The sequence below is a fragment of the Heliangelus exortis genome, chromosome 14 (assembly GCF_036169615.1).
Source record: "Heliangelus exortis chromosome 14, bHelExo1.hap1, whole genome shotgun sequence".
Taxonomy (NCBI): domain Eukaryota; kingdom Metazoa; phylum Chordata; class Aves; order Apodiformes; family Trochilidae; genus Heliangelus; species Heliangelus exortis.
Genome location: NC_092435.1, coordinates 17,719,133 through 17,740,058, shown reverse-complemented (window position 1 = coordinate 17,740,058; position 20,926 = coordinate 17,719,133). Strand labels below are relative to the sequence as shown.

At 54.2% G+C, this 20,926-nt stretch overlaps 1 protein-coding gene across 2 annotated transcripts; it reads left to right on the top strand.

The window, feature by feature from the left end:
• The first annotated feature begins 16,975 nt into the window (after window positions 1-16,975).
• On the top strand, window positions 16,976-20,517 carry LOC139802530 (BTB/POZ domain-containing protein KCTD12-like). 2 transcript variants are annotated; one of them, XM_071757759.1, is made up of 2 exons: window positions 16,976-17,000; window positions 18,543-20,517. In XM_071757759.1, exon 2 carries the CDS (start codon window positions 18,566-18,568, stop codon window positions 19,433-19,435), a length of 870 nt encoding a protein of 289 aa, XP_071613860.1. In that variant the 5' UTR covers window positions 16,976-17,000; window positions 18,543-18,565; the 3' UTR covers window positions 19,436-20,517. The 2 variants fall into 2 exon arrangements, with proteins under 2 accessions (XP_071613860.1, XP_071613859.1); XM_071757758.1 differs by lacking the exon at window positions 16,976-17,000 and adding an exon at window positions 17,012-17,144.
• Window positions 20,518-20,926: the final 409 nt, after the last annotated feature.

Here is a 20,926-nt window from a genome sequence, read left to right as displayed (position 1 = left end):
GTGGATGTGACACAGACCTGGAATTGGTTTTCCCCATCTGAGCTACTGAGGGCTGAAGGAAGGGAATAATCCCAGCCTTGGCTATTCCCACTGCCATTTTCCTGGGGAGGAATGCCCTAAATCCAAAGGTTTTTCAGAGGGTGAGATGTTTCTGCATGTGAGAGTGCTTTTCAAACCCAGAACTGGGCTCCTACATTATTTAGGTCTCTCTGGAGGTCACTGGATCGTGCTCACAGCTGGAAATCCCTGAGCAGAATTAAATCCATGTTATGCCCTCCTACCCTGCTCTGCTTTGTTGTAAGGAAATGATCCTTCCCTCTGACCAAGGCAGGATTTGAAACCATTAACTCAGCCCTGCAGGAGGCACCAAGATGCTCTTCCAGTCAGGATGTTGGACACCAAAGGCTGGGAACAAATTGAAAGGAAGAAGCCCTGTAAATAATTGAAGCTGAGCTGGGGCTGTGAGATGTTTTAGGTCAATGAGAAGAGAAGGAGCAGAGCCAGGGGGGGGTCTGGGGAGCAGCCGTGGCCTGCAGGAGGAGGAGGGGGGTGGGGGGGTGATGTCTCTCTGAGTTAGTGGCACTGGATGCTCTCAGCTCACTTCACAGAGCAGCTGCTTGGGGAACCTGGAGCTCTGGTGGGGCTCTCAGCCCAAGAAAAAGAGCCCAGAAGGTGCCAGATGCAGGCACAGGGGGCTCTGAGGGGCTCCTTGGGCTCCTGGGGCTGGGCTGCAGGTGGTGAAACCCCCAGCAAGTGCTCAGGGGAGGGGTGAGAGCATCAGGGGTGGGACAGCACATGAATGGCACTGGAGAACCATGGCATGGTTTGGGCTGGAGGAGACTTCACAGGCTTCAAGGTTGTCTTGTTCCACCCCTCCCTCCCTCCCACCAGCCCAGGTTGCTCCAAGCCCCCTCTGTCTGCCCTGAGAACTTGGGGTTTGGGTTTCATTTCTCAGCCTCATCTTGGAGCTGTGTTTAGTGCTGTGGCTTTCCTGGACCTATCCACGAAGCTCAAATCCCTTCTCCTCTGTCACCAGGAGGTCTTGAGCTTCCCTCCTACTGCCACCAGTGACCACTGCTGGAGGACAGGAACCCAGCAGAGCTCAGTTGTCTGTCAGAGACAAGCAGCCACCCCCTGTCCCTGCTGGGGCTGAGAGGGAGAGGATCCAGCCTTGCACTTCCCTCCAGAAGCTGCAGCTTGGCAGAGCCCTGCTGTAGCTGGAAGAATTTCTGCATCAGCTGCTGCTCCCTGGTGCAGAGCAGCTCCCCCAGGACCTGCTCCAGCATCTGCTTAGAAACCAAGGGGAATGTCAGCAAAACCCTCCTAGTGCCTTCTGAGGATATCAGAAGGGATGCCCATGGTGTTGGGATGCTCACATTGGGATGGATGCCTGTGTTGGGATGCCCAAGTTGTTGGGATGGATGCTCATGGTGTTGGGATGGATGCTCATGGTGTTGGGATGGATGCTCATGGTGTTGGGGTACCCATGTTGGGATGGATGGCCACGTTGTTGGGATGCTCATGGTGTTGGGATGGATGCCCACATTTTTGGGATGGATGCCCACATTGTTGGGGTGGATGCCCCCCAAGCCAGGTGAGCAGTACAGAACCTCTCTGCTTCTGCTCCAGCCCAAGCAGCAGGAGCAGGGGACGTGCTGCAGCGTGGCCACTGCCCTGTGGGACACCTGAACCCTGGAGCTCCTTCCCCTGCTGGGATGTGCTTTGCCTGCTGGCTCCTCCTGGGAGGCTCCCCTGAGCCTCCTGCCCGCTCCCCGCTGCCTTCTCCAGGCTCTGACCTCTGGGGTTTGGCAGGTGGTCAGACATCACCCCCCCCTTGGCCTTTCCAGCTCTTCTGATCATTTTATGAGATTTAAATGTCTCTTTTTATGTCTGATCTGATGGGGAATTGGCCTTTTCTGGCTGGATTATTGATGCAGGCTTCGCTCTCATTTTTTTTATCTGCCTTCTCACCTCTTCCTCTCTCTTTCATTAATCTTTTTTCCTATATCTCTCTCTGATCTTATCCCTCTACTATTTAGTGCTGACTCTGGAGGGCTGGGGAACGAAAATCCCTGGCTGATAAGAGCACAAACCAGCAGAAATACCTGCAAGAATTTCAGGAAAAATGTTTGGTGCTCAGTTTTGATGCCAAATTGCCATAAAACAGCACCCAGGCAGGATGGGGGAGAGGGTTGGCTATTTTCACAAGCTGGCCTGTATACTTTTTATTTATTTTTTTTTAATTCACACACTTTTCAAATTTTACCATAGTGTTTCCACTGTGTTGTGTGGAAAGCTGACGAGCATATTTGAAATGTGTCATTAATAATATATTAATATATAATGACATATCTAATGTCATTAATATTCACAGAAAGAAATGCATGGGGGAGCATTCCTACCACTTTCTGATAAATTCTAAAAATTGGTATCATTCCCCTAACCCCAGAGGTGCTGTGTGAGCCAGGCCAGCTCCCCATTGCTCCTAAAATCCAAAATATCCTGATTTAAGCCCCCCTGAGCAGGGCTTTTGCCTTGGGAAAGGATTTGTCAGCTGCCCAAGGTGCTGAGCAGGGATGAGGGATGAGAGCCCAGCTCACAGCCTTGGCCTTGCTAAAGCCATGGGGAAAATGAATGAGCTGCTTCCAAAGCTTTCCCTCTCTCTCATGCAGAGGTGGTGATGATTTCCCTCGTTGGGAAGTGGCCAAAAAAAAAAAAAATTATTGGAGAAAAAAAAAATTTGCCCCATTGCAAACAGGAAAGAATTTTCTAAGTGTGAATTTCTGCGTTGAAAAGGGGAAAGGGAAAATGAGACTTAAGTAATTATTAACTTAGGATTCATTATAAACAGCCTGAGGTTTTCCTTCTAAACTCTCCCTGAGCACTGGAAGGAGGCAATACATCACCAGGTGGTTTATTTGGAAGGGCTTGATGTGAATAATCCTTCAGAAGGGCAGGGAATCAACTCTAAAAATTCCCTGCCAGGGTAATGAGTAGAAAGGCAGAGGCAGGGATGGGGGATGTGATCAGTGTCCTTGCCTGCAGCCTGGGCTTCCAGCCCTGCAGCAGCTGCCCCCACCCAGCAGGTGAAGCATCAGGAAAAAACCTTGGCTGAGGTTCCTGCAGAACTTCATCAAAGCCAAAGCTTCCCTGCAAAACAGCAGGTTTGGCAGGGGAAAAAAAAAAAAAATTTGGTTTCAGCAGGAGCCTCTGAAGGGCCCCAGGAGACTGCTGGCTGCCTCTGCACCACCTCCTCCAGCCAAGAGCTCAAGCCCCCCACAAGCCCCAGGGAAGCATCAAAGCATCCTTTTCCCTTTCCCCTTTCCCCTTTTCCCTTTTCCCTCTTCTTCCCCTCTTCTTCCCCTCTTTTCTTCCTCTCTTTTCTTCCTCTCTTTTCTTCCCCTCTTTTCTTCCCCTCTTCTTCCCCTATTTTCTTCCCCTCTTTCCTTCCCCTCTTTTCTTCCCCTCTCCTCTTCCCCTCTCCTCTTCCCCTCTTTTCTTCCCCTCTTCTTCCCCTCTTCCCCTCTTTTCTTCCCCTCTTCTCTTCCCCTTTTCTTCCCCTCTTCTTCCCCTCTTCTCTTCCCCTCTTTTCTTCCCCTTTTCTTCCCCTCTTCTCTTCCCCTCTTTTCTTCCCCTTTTCTTCTCCTCTTCCCCTCTTTTCTTCCCCTCTTCTCTTCCCCTCTTTTCTTCCCCTTTTCTTCCCCTCTTTTCTTCCCCTCTTCTTCCCTTTCAGGACATCTCCTTCCAGGTGCCCATGGCCCAGGTGCCACCCACCCTTTGCCCCCCCCAAGGACACGATGGGTTTCACCCCAGAGGATGGAGTCTGGGCAGATGCTGAGGCAGCTGGACAGGGGCCACTGGTGTCACCACAGCTGGGACCAGCACAGCAAGGACAGAGCCCTTCCCTGGGATCCTGCAGCCTTGGAATTGGCCTTCCCTGAGCTCCAGGCTCCAGACACAAGTGATGAAGTAGGTGCAGAGCTGGAAGAAGCTGGGCTTGCACTCTGATGGACTAAACACTCCGGGCAGAGGTTTCTTGACATTCAGGCTTGGCCAAGCTGGCATTGAACTTTCCATTACAGCACTTTGTTTTGCTGAAGGAAAAATGTGCTTTCTGCCCAATCAGAAACTTCCAGAGGAGACAGATCAGTTTCTCTTTTTATCTTTAGAAACCTCTGACTGGAATATTTGGAGTCAGATGCAGTGGGTTGCTGCTGGAATGATCACCTTGGGACATGACAGCCTATCAGTCAGCTCACTGTGAAACCATTCTGCCCTCCCAAATCCTGCTGGGAGGACTCTCCTTTCCTCCAGGAGCTGGGAAAACAGGGAAAACAGGGCTGGAGGAGTCTGTGCTCTGCTGCCATGAAATGTGGACCCTCGGCCAGGCAGCCCCATGGGGACCCATCTCACCTCCCTCCCATTCCTGAGCCTCTGGAGGGCAGGGGGAGGATGCCTGGGACAGAGGTTGGTTGCTGTGTTCCCTACTTGCAAATAAATCCCAGCCCAAAAATCATCTCTGCCACTCACTCCCTTCCTTTTCTTCTGCCTTACAAGGTTTTGGCTTCTTCAAAGAAGGCTTTGATCTCCCCCTTGTAGTTTGCTCAGGTTCTGGACATAGATCTGGAAAGACAAGACAGAAACAGAAGTTCCTGGTGGTCCTCACCTCTCTCTGAGCAGTGCCTGTTTCACAGCTTTTTCTTTACCTTCCTGCTTAAAACACAAGTCACTTGATGGAAACTGACTGGACCTCCTGGTTTTGGGGTGCAAGACCTTCAGAAGGCAAAGAACAGAACTGAAAAACAGAAACAAAGCCTCAGTGACACAAAAAGAACCACCCCAGGTACTTAGCAGCATCCCTATCAGCAGAAGGGATGAGAACTTCAGATGTCCCTTCCCTAAAACCCCAAACATCATCTGGCCAAGCTGGTCAGAACTTACAGAAGGGCCAAATGGTGGAAGCTCAGGGTTGGTGGAACCAAGGTCTCACCATGGATTAACCAGTTTGATCTCTTCCTGGTGGACAATCTGCAATCCTTGCTGAGGACTGAGCCCATCCTGACCTCCCCCCACACCAGGTTGTATCTCCAGACCCTGTGTGAGGACTTTCTCCCCTCCATGCTCCACCTGGGGAGCAAGATGAGCTGGAGCAGCCAGTCCTGCTCCTGGACTGAGTGCCAGGGACATTTTATTCAATGTTCCTAAATCCCAGGCACCAGCCTCCTGTCAGCCCCTTCAGATTGTCTCATTAGGGCTTAACAGGCCCAGGAGGGGTCTGGCTGGAGGAAAGCATCACTGGTGACAGCAGAGGGAAAGGCACTGAGTGTCCTGCTGGGGGTGGCACAGAGCTGCTGGGAGCTGCCTCTTCTCCTGCAGGGGCTGGGACCCCACAAGTGCACTGGAATATCAATGTTTAAATCAGAGCTGGAGGCTCTCCAGGTGCCCTGGCCGTGCTGTCCCCCCCTCCCAGGGAGCAGATCAGCTCTCTCCTGCTGCTGGGGGGGGGGTTTGGCCATGCCCAGAAGAGGGGGTGTCACCTGAGAGAGGACAAGGTGTTATCACCAGGGTGTGGGGGGGAAAAACCATGTAAATATATGCATGTGCTGGTCTGCCTCACCTGCTGTCAGCAGCACTTAATAGCCCAGATTAAACCTTTGGAATGGAAACATCTCATTAATTAGTCTGGCTGAGCAGTGAGTCCCATCCAGCCATTAGAGGGCATTAAAATAATGCGTTCGGCACCTTTCATCTCAGATAACTTAATAGAGGTTTATTGGTTGCCCTCAGAGGATGCTTTACAGCCAGGAAGTGGTCACAAAGCACTCGTAGGACTTGAGGCCTCAGGAGTTTGGGTTGCCAGATGGATTCCCAAGCCTCCAGGTGTACCAGGCCATATCCAAACAAGTTTGGAACATGGCAAAGACCGGAGCTAAAGGGGGTTGGAGGTTTGTGGTTTCTTGTATGGCTTAGGATGTTCTTTCCCCCCCCTGTGCTGCTGGTCCTGATGTCCTGGGTATAGGAGGGAGGGAGGTGCCCCACAACACTGCAGCTCCAAGCTTGGAGGTCTTTGGTGGCCCCAATGTGAGTGGAGACCAGCCCAGGCCACTGAAAATAAAAGGATGCCCAGCAATCCTGCCCCCAGAAGTGGGCACCAGGATGCCCAAAGTGGGTCAGACCAAGCAACCAACCAGTCCCAGGGTACTGATCCATCAGGCTGATTTCTTTATGGAAATCCCTTCCCTTTGGCTGCAGGTTTGGGGGATGAATGTTGATAAATTTTGTCAGAGGCCAGTGGCAGACGCTTGGGAGAAAAAGCATTCAAAGGGCAAGTCCAGGGTTATGTTGGCTCCAGGATTCCCTGCCAGCCCCAGCAGCTCGCTGAGCCAGAGGTCATATCCACAGCTCTCTGTTTAACAGCCCTTGAAGGAGCTCCTGTCCCTCATCTCCTATAATGGTGTTTTATTTTTTTTTACTTATTCATAACACTGGCATCTCCAGCATCCAGAAAAACGAGTGAAATGAGAAAAGGACGAGAGAGCTGCAACCAACTGCAGTGAAGCCTTTGGGGTAAGCCCAGCACCCACCCCCTTCCTGCTGCAGATCCTCATCCCCACCCCCCCACCCCTGAAACCTCCAGCCTCGTCCCTCAAGAGCTGGGAACACCCAGCATAAAAAGAAAAGAAAAAAACCCCACAACAAACCAGAAAGAGGGTCCCACGAGCCCAGTCCCAACTCTGCATCACTCTGGGATCACCCAGGGGCCCCATTGCCAGGCAGGGGAAGGTGACCTGGGATAACAGGGACGTGGCCAAGAAAAAAAAAAAAAAAAACTAAAATATTTCTCCAGGTCGTTCTCATCTGTGTCACTACCTCTATATCCACCTGTGCCTGAAGGGTGTCATCTCCATCCACAAGAGGCTCCGGTTTGTCCCCGAAGTGGTGGAGGGAACCGGGGGGGTTGCTCGACGGAGAAAAACCGGGGAAACCTCCTGCCCCATCCCTCAGCCTGACCTCCCCTTCTGGAGACCTCAAGAGCCACCCCTAGAATTACCAATATCAATCGCCCAGGTGGCTCTGGAAGGTTCTGGGGATCGGTGCTGGGGGGGGTTCGGTTTCTCAGCCCCTCGCAGGGATCCCGAGCTCGGGGGGATGGCTCAGAGCAGCGATGGAGCCCGGGGCAGGAATTTCCCAGGAGCTACCAAAGCCTTGGAGGCAGCTGGGAATCGCTTCATAAATATTCATGAGGCTTGGGGCAGGGCAGATGGAGCTTTTTAGCACTGCCGGACCTGCCGTGTCAGTCGCTTGCTGGTACCGGGAACCAGAACAGACCTGAGGACCCAGCCCGTGCTGTGTGCTCTGAATATCAACCCAGGAGCTGCGGTTTGGCTCTGCTCCACGCCATCTGCTCAAGCAGCAGAGGAGACTTCTTGCTGTGATTCTCCGTGGACCTGCAGCAGGGAGGGGACTGGGCTGTACTGGGAAGCTTGCCTGGTGCTGTACTGGGAAGCTTCCCTGGTGCTGGGGTCTCCGTGGGGGGACCCTGGGAGGTTTCAACATCTCCTGCCTGCAGGAGCCGGGCAGCTGATCCCATCTGAGGAATGACCTGGACAATCCTGGCTGCCCATGGCCAGGAAAGACAAATTCAGCAAGGATGAGAGCTCCAGGCCTGATGGAGAGCAGGGAGGGAGATGTCCAGGTCAGCCTGCTCACCCTGCCAGGAGGGAGGTGACTGGGAGTTAAAAAAGGAGCTGTTTAACCCCACAGCACCAGGAAAAGTGGGGATGGCGTCCAGGAATCCAGGCTGGGAGTCAGGAGAAGGCTTCAGCCAAGTTCTCTATTGGCCTCCCATTAGGAGAGAGGTTCCAGAATGCCCCAGTGCTTCAGGACAACAGCCTGGGCCCAGTTTGTCTCATTGGGGTGGCAAGTGATGGGGAAAGGACTGCAAATCCTGCAGGTACCTGCTAATCCTGACTCCTTCCAAGCCCCAGAAGTCCTGGTGAGCCAGGCAGAAGCAAGCCCAGGCAGGAGCAGAGCCTCTGTTCCCTTCCCTAGAGGACAAGGTGAGGCCATGAGGGATCAGCTCAGCTCTGCCCAGAGGATCAAGGAGTCCTGAGACCCTGCAGCCAGGAGTTCCTGCAGCCCTGCTGTGCACATGTACTTTCTTTGCCCTGGCTGGGGGACTGGAGAGCTGTTAATTTGCCTCATCTATTTCTTTGCTTCTGAAAACCCAGGCACCTTGCCAAAGCCCCTGGAACATTCACATTCATAAAAAAAAAACTAATTATAACAACTTTAACGATGCTCTGCCAGCCCCAGCAGCAGAAAGAGAATATCTTGTCTCTGCTTTCTTCCCCAAAACCCCTTCATGTCACAGTAAAAGCTCAGACTCCTGCTGACTCCAGCTCTCTCCCATCCACCTTTCAGTAAGTGCCTGCCTTTAATCTTGAAATACCCCCAGGAAATGTCTGCTGAGCAGCTTGGTCAACCTGGACCAAGAGATGGGCCCCACAACTGGGTCTGCAAGTGCTGGAGCCCTAAGAGCAGAGCTGCCAAGAGCTCCAGGAGGTCCTGTGCCCAAGGGACAAGCAGGAGGGGAGGCTTTGCCCGTGGATTTTGAGGGAAGCTGTGTCCAGGCAGGGGTCACCCATCAGAGGAGGACCCATCCTGCCTGGCTGAGTCTTCCCAGCCCCCACCTTCAGCTCTGCTAAAGGCCACCTCTAGGTGACCTTGTTCTGCTCTCCTTGATCTCCTTTGATCTTCACTGGCCTAGAGGTGTCCACTGAGGATGAGAGAGAAGGGGAAAAAAAAACAACAAAAAACCCACCCCAAACAGACAAAACCCCAACTCAATATCCTTGTTAGCCATAAGAGCTCAGGTACAGATGGACCCAGGCACTGATTCTGCATGGTGGTTGTTATGGGGCTTCTGCTGCCTTTTCCTGGACTATTTCCACCTGGGAAGTGTTCCCCAGAGTCCGTGGAGGGATGCCCAATAATTTCAGTGAGTTTTAAACCAATGTGCTCTGCACAAGTCATTTTTTGGGGAGATCCAGATGTGCTGGGCAGGTTGATCAGTTTATCTCATTAACAGCCATGAACCAGCCTGCTGGCCCTGTAGGGTCCAAAAGCTCCATCTCCTGGAAGCTGACATGGATAATTCTAGGGGTAACTCGTGGATTTTTTTTTATGCTACTGGTAGGGTATCCTCCTCCTCCTTTGGAGTTATTGATGGAAATTACCCCTTGGAGATATTCCTCCTGCACTCCATTGAGTACAGAGGGACTGGAGCACAACTTTTAGGTCACACAATCTGGCCAATGCCATCAGAAATTCATCCTGTATTAGGTGACCAAGCTGACTAGAAGCTCACTGGCAGGAAAGTTACTCCCTTGTCCCCCCCCAAAAAAAAGGGAAAAGTCTATGCTAACAACTTCTCAGGAGTGGTGGAGCAATCATTTGGGGAAGAACAACACGATGTCCCAGTATAGGTTGGGGGCTGAGCTGCTGGAGAGCAGTGTAGGTGAAAGAGACCTGGGGGTCCTGGTAGACAAGAAGATGCCCATGAGCCAGCAATGTGCCCTTGTGGCCAAGAAGGCCAATGGCATCCTGGGGTGCATTAGAAAGGGGGTGGTTAGTAGGTCAAGAGAGGTTCTCCTCCCCCTCTATTCTGCATTGGTGAGGCCACACCTGGAGTATTGTGTCCAGTTCTGGGCCCCTCAGTTCAAGAAGGACAGGGAAGTGCTTGAAAGAGTCCAGCGCAGAGCTACTGAGATGATTAAGGGAGTGGAACATCTCCCTTATGAGGAAAGGCTGAGGGAGCTGGGTCTCTTTAGTTTGGAGAAAAGGAGACTGAGGGGTGACCTCATCAATGTTTTCAAATATGTAAGGGGTGAGTGTCAGGGAGATGGAGTTAGGCTTTTCTCAGTGGTGACCAGTGATAGGACAAGGGGTAATGGGTGTAAATTGGAGCACAGGAGGTTCAAGTTGAATATCAGAAAAAATTTTTTTACTGTAAGGGTGACGGAGCCCTGGAACAGGCTGCCCAGGGGGGTTGTGGAGTCTCCTTCACTGGAGACATTCAAAACCCACCTGGACACGTTCCTAGGGGATGTACTCTAGGGGGCCCTGCTCTGGCAGGGGGGGTTGGACTAGATGATCTTTCCAGGTCCCTTCCAACCCCTAGGATTCTATGATTCTATGATTCTATGAACCAGAAGAGCACAGGCTGGAGGAGATGCAACATTTTCCAAAGGATTTGCACCTTTGGATCCTAATCAAGTGGCTTTGGGCTGCCAGAACTCCACCCAGAGCAGGGAGAGGAGAGGCTGGGATGCTGCTGGAGTGGGGTGTTGCTGACCTCTAATGCCTGAGCCCAGCTCCCTGCTGAGGGAATGCAGCAGCGTGACCCTTCCTGGGAGCAGAATTGAAAAGCTGCTCGGGAAACCCCCTCCAGTTTGTGGGGAGAAGCTGGAAAGGTGAAAGACCTCGGTGAAACCTTCTTGAGATGTTGGGGGAGGTGTCCACCACCCACCCCAGGCTTTTTTACCTGGGGCATCGTGGGGGTGAGGAGCCTTCGAGCAGGAAAAGGTTTGCTGGTAAAATGAAAGCTGCAAGAGGAAATAATAATTAAAAAAAAACAAAACAAAACAAAACAGGAAGCCTGAAAGACCTGAGTGATGCTGGTTTGAGGTTGGGGCAGGAAACCCCTGATGCAAAGGCTGCAGGTGGAGGGGAGGGGCTGGCACCCAGGGCAAAAATCATCCTCCAGTTCTGCTTCTGTTCCTTAAAGAACATTGAAACAGGGAGTGGAAAACAAGTGGGGTTTAAACCCTTGTCAGGTGCTGGCTCCCAACTCTTCCTCTTTGAACAAAGGGTTCCAGGAACCTCCAGGAGGCTCAGGAGCTGGCAGGATGCTCAGGGCAGGATGCTCAGGGCAGGATGCTCAGGGCAGGGGCTGTGACCTCACTGAGCATGAGGCTTAATCCTGCTGCTGAGCAGAGTGGAAACCTCGTGTTCCTTGCTTCCCAGGGTCCCACCATCCTCCCAGGGCAGAATTTCTTCCTAATGTGAACTTCTTCAGTGCCTCCATCCATCTCCTTAGCAGCACGAGGCTGCTGGAACACAACCCCTGCCATGATGAATAAAACATAACCCCTTGGGTTTCCCTGCTCTCCTCACCTCCACTCACGTTTTTGCTGGGCTGATGGTTTTTCTGCCGTGCCCCAGATAACTCACCCAGCTCCATCTCCCCAGCCCTTTCCACCCCCCTGCTCCTCTTGCATTTTTCATGGAGCCTCTGACTCTGCTGGCACGCTCCTCAGCTCCCTGGGACACCAGGGGGGATGGGTGTCTTCAGCTCTCTGCCTTCCTGAACACCCAGATAAATCAAAGCACAGCAAGAGGACAACAAGCAAGGTCCTTTCCCCACCCCCTCTCCCCACCCCAGTTCTGGCTGTAAGGTGTGTTTGGGATCTCAGCAAGCCCCCTCTATTTTCTGGAGTGAAAATGGTGAAACAAAGACCAAGAAATGACTTTTCCCAGGCTCTTCTGGGTGAAACCACCCAGCAGAAAGCTCTGGGATATTTGGTTACCCCAATAGCCTAAACTGGGGTCAGTGCAAAGTCCCCCAGTAAACCCACCTGGAGCTCTTGGATGGACAAACCCTGTAACTTTACACCTTCCTGCTGAGCTCAGCAGCCCCCAGATGAGGACCAGGATGGTGAAAAGTTCATGGGGGATTCCTTACAGCCTGCAACACTCTGTGGAATCAGAGAATCCTTTTGGTGGGAAATGGTTTTGGGATCCCCATGTGGGGTGTGAGGACAGGGATCCTGATTGCCTTGGGGTGTAAGGACAGGGATCCTGATGGCCATGGGGTGTGGGAAAAGGGATCCTAATGGCCATGGGGTGTAAGGACAATGGTCCTGATGTTCATGAGGTGTAAGGACAGTGATCCTGATTGCCATGGGGTGTAAGGATAGGGATCCTGATTGCCTTGGGGTGTAAGGATAGGGATCCTGATTGCCTTGGGGTGGAAGGATAGGGATCCTGATGGCCATGGGGTGTGAGGACAGGGATCCTGATGGCCATGGGGTGAAAGGACAGGGATCCTGATGGCCATGGGGTGTGAGGACAGGGATCCTGATGGCCATGGGGTGTGAGGACAGGGATCCTGATTGCCTTGGGGTATGAGGACAGGGATCCTGATGGCCATGGGGTGTAAGGACAGGGATCCTGATGGCCATGGGGTGAAAGGACAGGGATCCTGATGGCCATGGGGTGTGAGGACAGGGATCCTGATGGCCATGGGGTGTGAGGACAGGGATCCTGATTGCCTTGGGGTATGAGGACAGGGATCCTGATGGCCATGGGGTGTAAGGACAGGGATCCTGATTGCCTTGGGGTGTAAGGACAGGGATCCTGATGGCCATGGCCACCCCAAGCAGAGGCAGTGTCAGGAAGGGAGGTGAGGATGGCTCTGAGAGGAGGCAGGAGCTCAGGGAAGGGGGATGGAGCAAGGGCAGGAGCTGAGCCCAGCAGCAAACCCAAACCCCTGCACAATCCCCTCTCACAGGGGGATTTCCACCTCCAGCTCCCAGCAGCTCAGAGAAGCTGATGAAGTGGAGCCTGCTTTTTGGGTTGCAGGGGCAAAAGGGGTCCCTGCCCTGTGCTTTGAAAGCATCATGGCCTGGGTCACCTGCCCTGGTGGTGGCAGGAGCTGTCACCAGGCTCTCTCTGGAGCCCCAAGGACAGGCAGGTGGGAGATGCTGTGGAACAGAGGCTTCTGGGCTTTCACTTTGGGTGTTTGGGTTTTTTTGCAGTTCTGGTTAAATCTCCCTGTGAACCAGCTCCTAAGTGGCCTTAGGTAATATTTGGGTGGGAATTAAAGCAGGGGCTTGGGGAAAGCTCCACATTCTTTCCCATCTCCTGTGCCCAGGCCTGCAGAAAGGGTCTGTGGAATACAGAGCATCTGGAGTCACCCTTTGGAGCACAAAGGGAGTGAAGCTGAGCCTTTTCCTTGACCTTTTGGGCACCACAGAAAGCAGCAGCAGCAGCAGCAGCAGCTCTGTGACTTCAGTGCTGAAAATCAACCCAGCAGCCTATAGGAGGAAGCATTGCCCAGGGGTTGGAGCACAGCAGGAGAAGGGCTGGGAGAGCTGGGGGTTTTCTTCAGGCTTTGGCTGCCGGGTGCTGGGAGGATAATTAAAGGAAAAAAAAAAAAAAAAAAAAAAAAAAAAAAGACGAAGAAGAAAATATATTTAATTTTTTTTTTTTTTAAATAGATCCCCACTTTGTCCTACAATTGGACAACAAGTGACCTCAGGAACAGGAACCCCTTCAAAGTCAGACTCAAACCCAAGCACTTTTGTTCAAGCTCTTCCTTTTCCTGCTGGGGACCCCGCCTGGTGCAAAGGGGCTGGGGGGTCCCGGTCCCCCCTGGCTCTGGTGCTCAGAGCATCCCTCTGGAAGGGTCTCTGAAGAGATTCATGGTCTCTTTTTTTAAGGTGTGTGTGGGTTTCACAGTGGCTGGAGCTCTGCAGGATGCATGCAGGCGTGAGACAAAGGTTTGGTCCAACATGAGCTGCAAGCTGGGAAGGGGTTTAACACATTTGTCCTCTGGTTTCATAGCTCCAGCACAGTGAGACAGTGATGATGCAATGAATACTCACAAATATCTGCTCATTCAGCACATTTAGCCAGTTAGTAATATTTCTTTTTTTTCCTAATTGATTGTGCAGATCACAGCTCACTCCCTTCAAGTGATGCTGGAGCCTCTGCAGCTGGGCTGGGCTGCGCTGCTGGGTTTTCCCCCCACCATTCCCCACCTGGATCCAGCCAGGGTTTTAATTTCCCAGCTGGGAAGAGGCTGGGAAGAGAAGTCTGCACCAGATGTCTCCACTTCAGGGACGAGCAGCCTCAGGGTGGCCACCCAGTTCCTGACTCCAGCTGCTCCCCAGTGGGAAGGTGAGTTCTCCTTACCACCAGGACAGGAGGATCCCCAGCAGGGCTTCTCCATCCTCCCTGCAGGCCCTGGGGATGATGCTGGGTCCATCACAGCCCCAGAGGACCTTAGAAAACCCTCCTGTGGTGATGACACCTTTGCTCCTCAGCAGCTCCCGTGGTCTGGGAGGAGCTGGCAGCCTGGCCCTCCTCCTGCTGAGGGTTTCTACCTGTGCTTGGCTGCAGGGACACCCCAGCTACCCCAGGGACAAGCCAGCTGAGGTCTCTTCTCCCTTCCCTTGCCCAAACCTACCAGGCAAAGGCCAGCACCTGGATAGAGGGCAGACACCACTGAGCATCACAGAATGGGCTGGGTTGGAAGGGACCTGAAAGATGAACAAGCTCCAACCCCCCCTGCGTGGTCAGGGACCCCTCAGGTTGCTCAGGATGTGTAAGCAATGATTGAACCTGAAGTCCCCACCTCAGACCATGGGGTCAGGAGCACGTGGGCTCTTACCCTGCAAAGCCACCTGAGCTCCTCACCCAGCAGAAGCAGCTTAACCACTTTTTAATAGAAGCTGGCACTGGCTGCAGGTTTCCCTGTCCCAGTCCCCAGCAGGGTGTGACAGGAGGTGTGACAGGAGGACCATCACTTTTATTTAGCTTCAGGGGTGCCTGTGGCCCGAAGAGAAGGAGAGGAGGGAGGTGAAGGAAAGGAGTCTCAGTGGGGCTGGTTGAGGGGGGTGATGCTGATTTGGGGGCATCTGACCCCCCACTTTTCCCACCCACACCCCAAGACCTCAAGGGGGGGTTTGAATTGGTGTGTAGAGAGGGAAGAGCAAGAGGAAAACTGAAAGAAGAGGAGGAGGGAGGGAGGAGGGAGGAGAGAGGTGGGAAAGAGCAGAGATGCTCTGAGGGGTAAATTTTCCCCCTGCCTGGTGGCCACAAGACCCTGAAGGGATGAAAAACCAGGCAGTGCCCCACCAGAGCCTTGCAGCTGGGGTTTCTGCTGCCTTTTTAGGACTGCTCCACATTGTCTGAGGATGAGATGATATTCCTGCATCCACGAATCATGACCATGGCCCAGTGGAATCCAAACCCCTGGCACACACCAAACCCGGGAGTTTTTGCCTCTGTTAAATTCCCCCCTCTCCCCACACATTTCTGCTCCTTATCTCTAGATAAGAACCTGACAGAGCAGCTGTAGCAGCCCCAGCTCTCTGTGACAGCATCCTTGCAGCGTGATCTATCACAAGATCATCAGCAGTGGGGTTTTTGTGTTTTCTTTTTTTAACCGAGAAAAAAAAAATAATCAGGCAATGGAAAAAAAAAAAATGTGTCTGATCTCCAGTTTGTAGTCCCTTTGGCCTTTAAAAATATGTATTTAAAGACCACTTAAAGAGTTTTGGAGTACACTGTGGGGCTTTGGATGATGCTGGTGATGACCCAGGGGTGGGCAGGAGCCTCTGTGGATGAGGAGGGGAAGGCACCAGGAGATGAAGTGACCTGTGCCCAAACTGAAAACACAAAGAGCTGGAAATAGCAGCCAAGAAGCCACAGCAGTCCCTGCCTTGCAATCACCAGACCACATTCTGAGTAATAACAGAGTGGCCATGAACAAAGACACAGGAAGCCCATTCCTCCCTTCTGGAGTGAGAGGGGGAATCATCTGCCACCCCTGTGGCTGAGAAAAGGCTTCAGGAGTCAGAGAGGGACCTGAATGGTTTGGGGTTTTTTGTTTGTTTGTTGTTTTGTTTTGTTGTGGGGTTTTTTGTTTGGTTTTTTTTTTTTTTTTTTTTTGTTGTTGTTGGGTTTTTTTTAAGAACTTTGGCTGCTTTATCAAAACCTCCTGGCAACTTCTTCCCACTTTTCCAGCTCCCCTCATCACTTCCACAGTGCCAAACATCTTCCCCTTTTCTCTGGGGATCACACCTCAAGCTGCCTCCAGCCATGGCAGCAGTGCCCTGGACACTTTCCCTCTCAGCTCATCAAAAGATTTGCACCCAGTGAGCAAAGGGGAGGACAAAGCACCCGAGGGGGACAGGAATGACCCCACTGACCCCAAAACAAGGCCCCCCATCCCTCCAGCCTGGCACGGGGAGACTCCTTGCCAAGGACACTGGGCAGAGCATTTTCTGTGGGCAGCCTCCACTTCATTCCTGGGGGCAGCCTGGCTTTTGTAGCCTCTCCAACACGTCCTCAAACTCAGGTTATTTTTAGGCTGTCTTCCCCAGGAAATGAGATTAATTTGATGGCTGTGCTGGGGCTGGGACTGGGGGCTCTGTGGCTGAATTTTGGGGGCAATTTCAGCTTGGATTGATGAGGGAGGACTGGGAGGTGGCTGGCAGAGCTGGGGAAAACAGTGGAGTGGACAAAGGAGGAACTTCACCCAGCAAATAAAGGTTGATATAAATGTAACAAATAAATCAAGGCAGCAGATTGACTGCTGCAGCTCCAGCCTTCCCCACGCTCAGAACTTTCAGAAACGGGGGTGCTGAGGGCCACGGGTTAGGGATACGGGAATGGTGGAGCTCAGTGATCCTAAGGGGCTTTTCCAGCCCCATGGAAGTAAAAACACCAAGATGTTTGGAGTCACGGAATTTCCCCAGCTTTACGGAAAAGTGGCTTTTTAAAGCCAATAAAAAGAAGAAGAAGAAGAGCTGGATTCCCTCCTCTCACTCCTGCCTCCCCCCAGCAATAAATTTATCCCACAAGGGACACTTTGGGCAGCAGCTCCAGAGCTCCCACTCCCTTCCCCATCCCCAGCCCGGGGCTTGCAGCCCCCCAAGGACCTCCGGGGGGGTTTGGGGGGGTCAGGGTGGGTTGGATGGAATCGTGGTGGTGTTGGGATGCCCCCTGCTCTCCCAGCTTTACCGGGGAGGGATCTGCGGGTCTCCCCCCGCCCGCGCCTGGGTGGATGCAGGATGCGGGGCGGAGCTGGGGGGGTGGGATGGAGGCGGGGGAGGACCCAGGGTTGGTTTTCCCCGCCCTCCTGGCTATAAAAACCCCAGAGCTGGGCTGGGGAGGAGTGAGAGGAGCAGAACGGAGCAGGGACGAAGGTAACGGGAGCGGGCGGGGATGGAGAGGGATGGTGGGGGGCTCGGGGGGGTCTCTTGAGGGATGCGGTGCCAACGCGGGGGGGGCCTGGGGACGCGGGACTCGAAGAGCCGGAGCTGCTCCCCAGCCCCCCCTTGGCACTGCAGGTTGGTTTTTGTTTTTTTTTATTATTTTTTCTTTTAAGGGAGAGGATTTGGGAAGCTAAAAGCCAGATGGATCAGGCTGATCCTCTTCCTTGGCAAGAAGCTCCGCGGGCAAAGCCCCTTCTCCCCACGGGTGATGAAATGCGGGCTGGGTTCCCACCCAACCCACCCAAAAAACCAAACCAAAACCAAACCAAAAAGTCCCCACCGAGTTTTATCTTTTAACGCTGGGTTTGTTTTGGCTGTGGGGTTCGTCTCCGGAGGAGGGGGGGGGTGTTGCAGGCAGCTTCTGCCAACTTCAAAGCAGTCCCAGAGCTTCGGAGCAGCCCGGTGGGACAGCACAGGAACCCCTTTTGTTTTGTGGTGTTTATTTTCTCTCGTGAGCTCCCAAGTCCCAGCACCAAGCAGGGGTTGGAGGCTTTGCTGAGCCAGGTTTATGTAAGCCCCGGTTGTGGTGGCAGGAGCCCAAGGCTGTGCTGGCGTTTTGGTCCCAGACCCTTCCTTGGAGAGCTTCTCCCACCACTCCCCTGCTCTCAGCTCCGTCTTGAGGATCTCCTGGAGACTTCCCAGCAGCAAGGATGGAGCTGGAGTGCCAGGCAGCACTGTCACCCTCTCCTTTACGGGGGTATCTGGCCCTGCTTTTCTGGCAGAGTTGTGGGTGCTCCTTGGTGGGAGCCCATGAGGCCCAGGAGATGCTGCTGTCCTGCAGAGTCTCTGGGTCAGCAGCACATCCCCAGGGGTGACAGTCCTGCCTTTCCTCCTGTGAACACCAAGCCAGCATCACGGCAGCCCCCTGGGCAAAGGTGCTGAGCCCCCAGCCCAGGAGGTGGGTGTTGGGAGGGCTGGGGGTGGTGGTGAGGCTCAGAGCAGGAGCAATGCTCTCCCCTTCTCGTGGTGGGGATGCTGCTCACCCCAAGAGCAGGGATCAGGGCTGGGGGGTGACTGCTGGGCTCCAGGCAGGGGCCTGATCCTGCAGCCCGGGGAAGAGAAAGCTCCAGGGAGACCTTCGAGCACCTTCTGTCCCTGCAAGGGCTCCGGAAAGCTTGGACAATGCAGGGATGGGAGGAGAGGGAAGGCTTTCCAGAGGGCAGATGGGGAGGAGATCTTGGGGAGAAATTCTTTGGTGTGAGGGTGCTGAGCCCCTGGGTGCCCAGGTTGTCCCCAGAAGCTGTGGCTGCCCCATCCCTGGCAGTGCTGAAGGTTGGACGGGGCTTGGAGCATCCTGGGCTGGGGGAGGTGTCCCTGCCCATGGCAGGGGGGTTGGAATGAGCTGATCTTGAAGGTCCCTTCCAGATGGGTGGCTGATGCCCTCCTGCTGCCCCAGGGTGGTGTCAGCGGGTGTGCTGAGGAGCTGTGCTTGCTGGCAGCCCGGGGTTGGCAGATTTCTGGTGTGTGTTGCAGGCGGGTGGCAGCAGGAGGTCAGGATGGCCCTGGCAGACCCCGCGGGCTGTGCCAAACCCAGCGAGGACTTCTCCTTCCCGGAGATCATCGAGCTCAACGTGGGCGGGCAAGTCTACATCACCCGTCACCCCACCCTGGTCAGCGTGCCTGGATCCCTCCTCTGGGAGATGTTCACCCAGAAGAACGCCCGTGCCCTGGCCCGGGACAGCAAGGGCCGTTTCTTTGTGGACCGGGACGGGTTCCTGTTCCGTTACATCCTGGATTACATGAGGGACCAGCAGCTGGTGCTGCCCGACCACTTCCCGGAGCGGAGCCGCCTGCAGCGAGAGGCCGAGTACTTCATGCTGCCCGAGCTGGTGAAGCTGCTGAGCCCCAAGCTCAGCAAACAGAACTCCCTGGGGGACGATCCCTGCCAAAGCGACCCCGAGGAGCTCTCGCCCAGCGCCGAGCCCGCCCGCAACCTCGCCTCTGCCTCCCTCCCCGCCGCCGGCCCCGGAGGTGCCGCCGCCACGGCCGCCACCGGCGGGGATGCCCGCAGGGCAGGGTTCATCACCATCGGCTACCGGGGCTCCTACACCCTGGGCAGGGACAGCCAGACGGACGCCAAGTTCCGGCGGGTGGCTCGGATCATGGTCTGCGGGAAGACCTCGCTGGCCAAGGAGGTGTTTGGTGACACCTTGAACGAGAGCAGGGACCCAGACAGGCCCCCGGAGAGGTACACCTCCAGGTACTACCTCAAATTCACCTTCCTGGAGCAAGCCTTTGACAAACTGGCCGATGCTGGCTTCCACATGGTGGCTTGCAACTCCACGGGCACCTGTGCCTTCGCCCACGAGCAGACAGATGACAGGATCTGGACCTCTTACACCGAATATGTTTTCTATCGTGAGTGACACCAAAAAAAAAAAAAAAACCAAACCAAACCACACCACCCCCAACAAACTGAACACCAACTCTCCCTTCCCTCTCCTGTGCTGGCCGTTGCCTAGAAGGTAGACATCCACCCCTGAGTCCCAGCGTCCCCTCTCTGACCTCCTTTTGAGTTTGTTCTTGGGTTTTTTCTCCCTCTCCTTCCTCCACGTTGAACCCCTTCGGCTCGTCCTTGTAGCAGCTGCTGACCACCAACCTTCTTCCCAACTCCTGCTGTAGCCACCCGTAGCTCCCAGCCCTCCCTGGATGTGTGGACTTGGACACTTGGTTTGGGTGGGAGGGTGGGATGGATGCAGGCAGCAGACTGAGCTCCGGGCTGGAACCCCTGCACTTGGACAGCCTTGTCCTTCTTGGACATTGAACTTGACTCTGGTGCTCTGTAGCTCCCCAGGAAGGTTCCTTGTACCCCCCCCAAAAAAAACCAGAAAAAAAAAAAAAGAAACAAAAGGGTAGGAGGGAGCAAGCGTTGGTTTAAGGACATGGAGAAAGGGTGGAGGGGGGCAGGATGGAGCCCAGCAGCAGGGCTGTGATGCCATCAGCCCATGTAAGCAGCTTAGAGCTGGGCTGCCAGGGCTGGGGAAGGTCAGATCAAGGCTCCCCCCGTGCCTGCAGAGCTGATCCCAAACCTCACTGCTGCTCAGGGGGGGTTTGGCTTTTATTGTGTGAGGGGGGAGGTGGCAGGGCAGCTGCTCTGCTCATGCATCCACAGTGGGAGGGGGGAATGGGGAAGGTTTTTTGTGCTTGTAGGGTGTCAAATGCTTCTACAGCTCTCCAAAAAGCTGGGGAAAAAAAAAAAAAAAAAAAAAAAAAAGACTTTCCCCTTTTCTTTGGAGTCTGGGGGCTTCAGAGGGATGGGGTTGGGACCCTCCCGTGAGGGCTCCACCACCACGGCTTCCTGGATCCAAGGGAATCTTTTCCTGGGTGTGAGAACCTTTGTGCCCTTCTGGTGATCTCTTGCCAAGGTCTCTCCAAGCCCAGGGCCTGCCCGGGGTCCTGGAGCTGCTGTACCACACCTGGGCAATGCCTAATAAAGGAGCAAAAAGGACTGAGCTGTGTGTGCCCAGGGGAGGGAGGGGGTGCTGGGGGTGCCATGGGCACCCAGAGGTGGGCAGGAACAAGGTGCTGGGGTTGGGGTTGTTCAGCCTGGAGAAGAGAAGGCTCCAGGGAGACCTTAGAGCACCTTCCAGCCCCAGGAAAGCTGGGGAGGAACTTCGGACGAGGGAGGGATGGGATGCAGGGGAAGGGTTTGCAGAAGGGAGATGGAGAGGAGATCTTGGAGAGAAATTCTTTGCTCTGAGGGTGCTGAGCCCCTGGGTGCTCAGGTTGTGCCAAGGAGGATGGGGCTGCCCCATCCCTGGCAGTGCTGGAGGCTCCAGGTTGGATGGGGCTGGAGCAGCCTGGGCTGGGGGAGGGGGCCCTGCCCATGGCAGGGGGCTTGGAATGAGCTGATCTTG

What these genes read in the sequence shown, in the direction of transcription:
- LOC139802530 (XM_071757758.1), top strand. Translation starts at nt 17,030, where the DNA reads ATGGTGGGGGGCTCGGGGGGGTCTCTTGAGGGATGCGGTGCCAACGCG. An exon ending in GCCCCCCCTTGGCACTGCAG is followed by an intron (nt 17,145 to 18,542) that starts GTTGGTTTTTGT and finishes TGTGTGTTGCAG; the next exon opens with GCGGGTGGCAGCAGGAGGTC.